The 7,500-nt window shown below is 45.1% G+C and overlaps 1 protein-coding gene across 5 annotated transcripts in view; it reads right to left on the reverse strand.

Annotated features, from left to right (window-relative positions):
* The window catches only part of cntln (centlein, centrosomal protein), a 108,213-nt gene that overhangs the window by 56,678 nt on the left and 44,035 nt on the right, over positions 1–7,500 (reverse strand). For all 5 annotated transcript variants that reach the window (XM_053232864.1, XM_053232863.1, XM_053232862.1 and 2 more), the window contains one exon: positions 5,621–5,742. In XM_053232864.1, coding sequence (XP_053088839.1) covers positions 5,621–5,742 — 122 coding nt within the window. The remainder of the gene's footprint in view (positions 1–5,620; positions 5,743–7,500) is intronic.

The raw sequence follows: 7,500 nt of genomic DNA on the forward strand, positions 1-7,500 counted from the left end.
TTGCTTAAAAATGTGCCTCATTTTTATGCTATTTATTTGTTTTCATACTAAAAAAAATAAATCAATACTTAGATGATAGCAAGTGTGAAGAGGATGGGTTTAAAATTCATGTATAATGTATAAAATTCAGAGCTTGTACTTTTCCAAACATTATGAACTAATTATATTATAAACTAATGCACAATAAAGATATGTAATTAAAAAATAGACAATTAGACAACATGAAAAACGTGGAGAAAGCCAAAAAAAGTCTTTGTGTATTATTTAATTTAATTTTGAGGTTTAGTTTTTTTTTTCCCTCAGCTAGTGATGAGAAGGTTGTAAGTTCAAATCAACAAAGATGAAAATGCAGATTAAATAATAATGATTATATTTGAAAATGAATGAAAATAATTTTTCTTTCTCATCTTGGGAGCAGTGGAAGCTCAGTGGTGAAGGCTGTGGAGATGAGTTCACATCACAGGATTGGTTTTTTTTTTATTTTTTAAATTTTTTTAATACTTAAATGAATAAATGTGAATGTTAGCAGGGTCTCAACATGAATATTCCTGAAACCTAGCGGCCGAGAGCGATCTGCTTCCTGTGTTAAGTCGTGTTGGGGGAGACGGCGCTGTGGGGCAGCAACACACCGTGTGAAAATACACTCTCACAAAAAAAGAAAAGAAAATCCAGCAAGAGCTTAACAAGCACGTCCCATTGTGAGGCGAGCTGCGGCTGTTCTCCCCGAGAGTAAGATCTCAGAGACAGAGAGAGAGAGAGAGAGAGAGAGAGAGAGAGAGAGAGAGAGATGTCTCCACCAGCACTTTTCACTTCATTATACACCAAAACTGGAGGAAAAAAATTATAATTCTGGAAAGGCTTGGGCTAATTGCGGTGAGTTTACGAGCGAATCTTTGATCAGGGTTTGGACGTTTTAATAAACTGTAATTCTATTTACGCATCCCATCGCCCCCGCTCTGATTTACCCTAACTCAGATATCTAAACTTTAAGCTTTAGGAAGTGTGTGTGTGTGTGTGTCGGTTTAGCGCAGAGCTAATCGTGAATGGCGTGGAGTTCCTCAGGGCTCCGGTGTGAGGCCGCTTGCATTTTAATGAGGCGCTAGCGGGCAGCAGAGAGAGAGCTAGAGAGAGACGCGTTCTTTCCCCGTCAATAACGGTGTAGCGAGCCTGACCTCTCCCGAGGACTTCCTCTCAGCCAGCAGGTGTGTAATACGGTTAGTTAGAAAGGCTAATCCACTTAGCCGTGATAGCTAATAAATTCATTCGGCGAGGCGTACGAGTTTGTGCAGTCGATCAATCGAGCAGCAAAAGGTCAAAGCAGAAACGTTGACGAATTCTGACTCTGTACAAGAAAAGAGGTGTGTGTGTGTGTGTGTGTGTGTTAACCCACCTTAACCCAATCCCCATCAACCCCCTGCCACCCACTGAGCTGTTTTATGAGAGTGTGTAAGTGGAGGAACGGGGCAGGAGGTGGGGGGGCGGCGGCTTGGGGCTCCTTAACAAGCCCCAAAAAGCGATAAGAGCTGACGTGTTCCCCCCTGGCTTGTTAGAACTGATTTCTCTGCATTTAACGCAGCTTCTTCATTTCCTATTGTCTTCCAAACACACCGGCGCCGCTCTCTACGGGCCGACGAGACGCCGCGCTGCTCCCCAACAGCCACAGACCCACAAACCTCCACGCAAAAACCCCTCGATCACGCCGCTGCACAGTGAACCGCTGACGTTCCAGCACCGGCGTCTTCATGAGCGTGTAAAAAATGAATTAAAAAAAGTCTAAAGAATATAACTCCTGCAGCAATCACTATAAAAACAGTAGTTCAGTAAATGTGACAAAAATAAATCTGTCCTTTTTTTCTAAATTTTTAGAAACGCTTAAAAGTTTGAGGAAGATGTTAGACACACAAAGGCAGCTGGTGTTACAGCTAGATGAAAAACATTTCTGTTTTTTTCTCCATCTGCCTACACGTAAGCTGTTAGAACTCAGCTCTTCATTACTGTTCAGCACTTTAACATTTCCTTTGTGTTTTTTTTTCCTGCTCAATTTTATTATGATTAAAAAAAAAACTTTAATGAATATCACTTAATTTTACTCGAATTTTCATTTGATTTTATTGTCTTTATATTCTTCATTTTACTGCTAAAGCACTTTGAATAATTTTGTGTAGGAAATGAGGTTGTTTTTTATCTTACATATTTATCTTACGATATCTGCGTTTCTACGAGTTTTATCACCAAACAAGTGTTTAGAATGACGTCATCAAGCTTTTTGTTTTAATGATACGAAATAAAAAATACAGCATCGTATTATCTCCATCTTTTGCTTTTCTTTCCCAGTCTAATGCAATCACACACACACACACACACACACACACACACACACACACACACACGTGGATAAATTCACACTCCTTTCACACGGGTTCACGTTGCATGGCTGTTTTCTTTAATTAACCCGGAGAGAGTTGAGTCGACGAGGTCAACACTCGCATCCCGCGTGGAAACTCAACACACGCTTCTATTAGCTCCGTTTAAACACCTCCGAGAAAGCAGAGAGAGAGAGAGAGAGAGAGAGAGAGAGAGAGAGGGAGGGAGGGAGAGACAGAGAGAGGCAGAGAGAGAGAGAGAGAGAGAGAGAGAGAGAGAGAGAGAGAGAGGGAGGGAGGGAGAGACAGAGAGAGGCAGAGAGAGAGAGAGAGAGAGGCAGAGAGAGAGAGAGAGAGAGAGAGAGAGAGGGAGAGAAAGAAAGAGAGCAAAGAACCCTAGTGACACTTTACTCTGCTGCTCAGCTTCAGCTCACTGCAGCACTGAGCTTTTACTACAAACACCAAACTCTAATCCTCACCCCACTCATCTACCTGTCACCACTCTGACATCACTCACACAGGAAGTGACACGGTTATGGAAGAGACGTTGACGGCGTGTCCGTAGGTGTTTAATGGCGTTTGACGGCGTGTCTGTAGGTGTTTAATGGCGTTTGACGGCGTGTCTGTAGGTGTTTAATGGCGTGTCTGTAGGTGTTTAATGGCGTTTGACGGCGTGTCTGTAGGTGTTTAATGGCGTTTGACGGCGTGTCTGTAGGTGTTTAATGGCGTTTGATGGCGTGTCTGTAGGTGTTTAATGGCGTGTCTGTAGGTGTTTAATGGCGTTTGATGGCGTGTCTGTAGGTGTTTAATGGCGTTTGACGGCGTGTCTGTAGGTGTTTAATGGCGTTTGACGGCGTGTCTGTAGGTGTTTAATGGCGTTTGACGGCGTGTCTGTAGGTGTTTAATGGCGTTTGACAACGTGTCTGTAGGTGTTTAATGGCGTGTCTGTAGGTATTTAATGGCGTGTCTGTAGGTGTTTAATGGCGTTTGACGGCGTGTCTGTAGGTGTTTAATGGTGTTTGACGGCGTGTCCGAAGGTGTTTAATGGCGTTTGACGGCGTGTCTGTAGGTGTTTAATGGCGTTTGATGGCGTGTCTGTAGGTGTTTAATGGCGTTTGACAACGTGTCTGTAGGTGTTTAATGGCGTGTCTGTAGGTGTTTAATGGCGTTTGACGGCGTGTCTGTAGGTGTTTAATGGTGTTTGACGGCGTGTCGGAAGGTGTTTAATGGCGTGTCTGTAGGTGTTTAATGGCGTTTGATGGCGTGTCTGTAGGTGTTTAATGGCGTTTGATGGCGTGTCTGTAGGTGTTTAATGGCGTTTGACGGCGTGTCTGTAGGTGTTTAATGGCGTTTGACGGCGTGTCTGTAGGTGTTTAATGGTGTTTAATGGCGTGTCTGTAGGTGTTTAATGGCGTTTGACGGCGTGTCTGTAGGTGTTTAATGGCGTTTGACGGCGTGTCTGTAGGTGTTTAATGGCGTGTCTGTAGGTGTTTAATGGCGTTTGACGGCGTGTCTGTAGGTGTTTAATGGCGTTTGATGGCGTGTCTGTAGGTGTTTAATGGCGTGTCTGTAGGTGTTTAATGGCGTGTCTGTAGGTGTTTAATGGCGTTTGACAACGTGTCTGTAGGTGTTTAATGGCGTTTGACGGCGTGTCCGAAGGTGTTTAATGGCGTTTGACGGCGTGTCTGTAGGTGTTTAATGGCGTTTGATGGCGTGTCTGTAGGTGTTTAATGGCGTTTGACGGCGTGTCTGTAGGTGTTTAATGGCGTTTGACGGCGTGTCTGTAGGTGTTTAATGGCGTTTGACGGCGTGTCTGTAGGTGTTTAATGGCGTTTGACGGCGTGTCCGTAGGTGTTTAATGGCGTTTGACGGCGTGTCCGTAGGTGTTTAATGGCGTTTGATGGCGTGTCTGTAGGTGTTTAATGGCGTTTGACGGCGTGTCTGTAGGTGTTTAATGGCGTTTGACGGCGTGTCTGTAGGTGTTTAATGGCGTTTGACAACGTGTCTGTAGGTGTTTAATGGCGTGTCTGTAGGTGTTTAATGGCGTGTCTGTAGGTGTTTAATGGCGTTTGACGTGTCTGTAGGTGTTTAATGGCGTTTGACGGCGTGTCTGTAGGTGTTTAATGGTGTTTGACGGCGTGTCCGAAGGTGTTTAATGGCGTTTCTGTAGGTGTTTAATGGCGTTTGATGGCGTGTCTGTAGGTGTTTAATGGCGTGTCTGTAGGTGTTTAATGGCGTTTGACGGCGTGTCCGTAGGTGTTTAATGGCGTTTGACGGCGTGTCTGTAGGTGTTTAATGGCGTTTGACGGCGTGTCTGTAGGTGTTTAATGGCGTTTCTGTAGGTGTTTAATGGCGTTTGATGGCGTGTCTGTAGGTGTTTAATGGCGTTTGACGGCGTGTCTGTAGGTGTTTAATGGCGTTTGACGGCGTGTCTGTAGGTGTTTAATGGCGTTTGACGGCGTGTCTGTAGGTGTTTAATGGCGTTTGATGGCGTGTCTGTAGGTGTTTAATGGTGTTGGACGGCGTGTCTGTAGGTGTTTAATGGCGTTTGACGGCGTGTCTGTAGGTGTTTAATGGTGTTTGACGGCGTGTCTGTAGGTGTTTAATGGCGTTTGACGGCGTGTCTGTAGGTGTTTAATGGCGTGTCTGTAGGTGTTTAATGGCGTTTGATGGCGTGTCTGTAGGTGTTTAATGGCGTTTGATGGCGTGTCTGTAGGTGTTTAATGGCGTTTGATGGCGTGTCTGTAGGTGTTTAATGGTGTTTGATGGCGTGTCTGTAGGTGTTTAATGGTGTTGGACGGCGTGTCTGTAGGTGTTTAATGGCGTTTGATGGCGTGTCTGTAGGTGTTTAATGGCGTTTGATGGCGTGTCTGTAGGTGTTTAATGGCGTTTGATGGCGTTTCTGTAGGTGTTTAATGGCGTTTGATGGCGTGTCTGTAGGTGTTTAATGGCGTTTGATGGCGTGTCTGTAGGTGTTTAATGGCGTTTGACGGCGTGTCTGTAGGTGTTTAATGGCGTTTGATGGCGTGTCTGTAGGTGTTTAATGGCGTTTGATGGCGTGTCTGTAGGTGTTTGGTGTCTGTGGGTTTGAGTCTTGGTGAATGTTTATGTTTGATGGTGAATGTTGAGGTGTAGAGTGTTTTGTTGGTGTTCATTAATGTGTGTTTTATGATGATGTTGGTTAAGGTTGGTGTTTTATGGAGAGTGTGTGTGTGTGTGTGTGTGTGTGTGTGTGTGTGTTGATAGTGTTTACTCACAGGCCGTGTGTGTCCTCCACCTCCTTCAGCTGCTCCTTCACCGCTCTGTAGTTGGTCTGAATCAGACGCAGACGATCGTGACGCTTCGCATGAGCTCGCCTTAACTCCTCATTCTCTGCCGTCTGTAACACACACACACGTACACACACACACACACACACACACACACACACACACGTGCACACTTTAATACTTTTTAAATGTCCTCTCTTTTGACTTATGACTCACTGAAGCCTTTATTGATAAAAATAATGCTAACAGTTTAAGTGGTGTGTAAAGGTTCTGCTCACTAAACCTGCAGTTTAACTTTCTTAGACAAAAAACTTTTTTTTAAAACACAAAGTGCTCTATCCTTCTTTCACGCTTGTCTTTCTTTTCGCCTTCGCTTTACTTTTCGAGCGAGAGACACTGATAAGCGTTTCCACGCCAACCTGGCACCTGAGACATAATTACAGCCTGACATTTCACCGGCCGGCCAATGGGGAGAGGCTGACTCCTTCACTTCTTCACTCGCTCCTTCACTTCGACTTAAACCTCTCAGCGGGGGAGAAGACAAGCACGGGGGGGGGGTGGTGGTGTTTCGGGGGGGCGGTTTAGGGGGCAGGTTCAGGAGGGATGGGGGTTCGGGGGGGGGGGGGGGGGATGAGGGTCGCTCCCCAAATCGCCTACAAATATTGACCCTTAGCTATTTGAACAGGAGGAAAAAAAAAGAATAAGAAAAAAATTCCCACTAAAGATTACACGAGACTTTTCAGGGGTGAACATATAGATTTTCCTGACAAGAAGCGCCCTATTATTCTGACCTTAGCGAGGGCAAGAGCTGGAAGAGGCAAGTCAGATCTGCTTTCTGCATGAGCGGCTAGAACCCAGACGGAGAACAGAGTGAGGCAGAGAGAGAGAGAGAGAGATGGAGAGAGAGAGAGAGAGAGAGAGAGAGAGAGCTTGTTTACTGCAGCTATGACACGGCAGGCCTGCCAGGCGGGAAAAGCAGCGCCCTGAACCCTGTTATTATTAACAAGGACAAAGAGAACAAGCCCCTCCGCCTGTGTGACAAGTATGGATTTACCGCTCAGATATTCACAAGAGGACAGCAGAGCCTTCGGAAAGAGAGAAAAAAAAGGAAAAAAAAAAGACAAGACAGGAAGGAGAGGGAGCGTGAGCAGCACTGTGGAGCTCTAATGAACGGCCCGGATTGATAGGAGAGTGTTTCTCGTCAGAGTGACACGGCGTTAGCCACATCATGGAGTACCGAGGGTCCTCAGAAACGATCGATACACACACACACACACACACACACACACACACACACACACACACACACACCATGGCATCATGCTCAGCATGTGATCTGAGCTGGGTCTCGATGAACCTAACTCAACTTTCAGACACCAATCTCTCTCTTTCTCTCTCCTCACAGCACACACACACACACACACACACACACACACACACTTCTCTTAACTAACATTAATTACACCACAGCGCTGCTGAATTCTGGATCCTGATTGGTCAGAAGTGTTAATTAATTCTCTATAACAGCAGCTCTTACATTAGTGCAGGTTTATATTAATGTGCTCGTTCTAACACGTTACGGTTTCTATAGTAACAGCTCATTCACAGGGACGAATACAGCTTTGTGGGTTTTTTCTTGGTAACGTTGATTATTTTCCTATAACAGCACAACACAGGAGTGGTTTATTCCTTCCCAGATTAGATACTAGATCATTCGTTCATCTAAAGTCCTGCTGTTGTTCCTTATTCATCTATTTAAAAGCAACAACCAACTGAGCGGGAAAGAGATATACGTAAAGGGGAGGCAAGGTCAAAGAGCAAGTCTGTGTGCGTGTGTGTGTGTGTGTGTGTGTGTGTGTGTGTGTGTG

This window comes from Pangasianodon hypophthalmus, chromosome 3 (assembly GCF_027358585.1).
Source record: "Pangasianodon hypophthalmus isolate fPanHyp1 chromosome 3, fPanHyp1.pri, whole genome shotgun sequence".
In the NCBI taxonomy this organism is placed as follows: Eukaryota; Metazoa; Chordata; class Actinopteri; order Siluriformes; family Pangasiidae; genus Pangasianodon; species Pangasianodon hypophthalmus.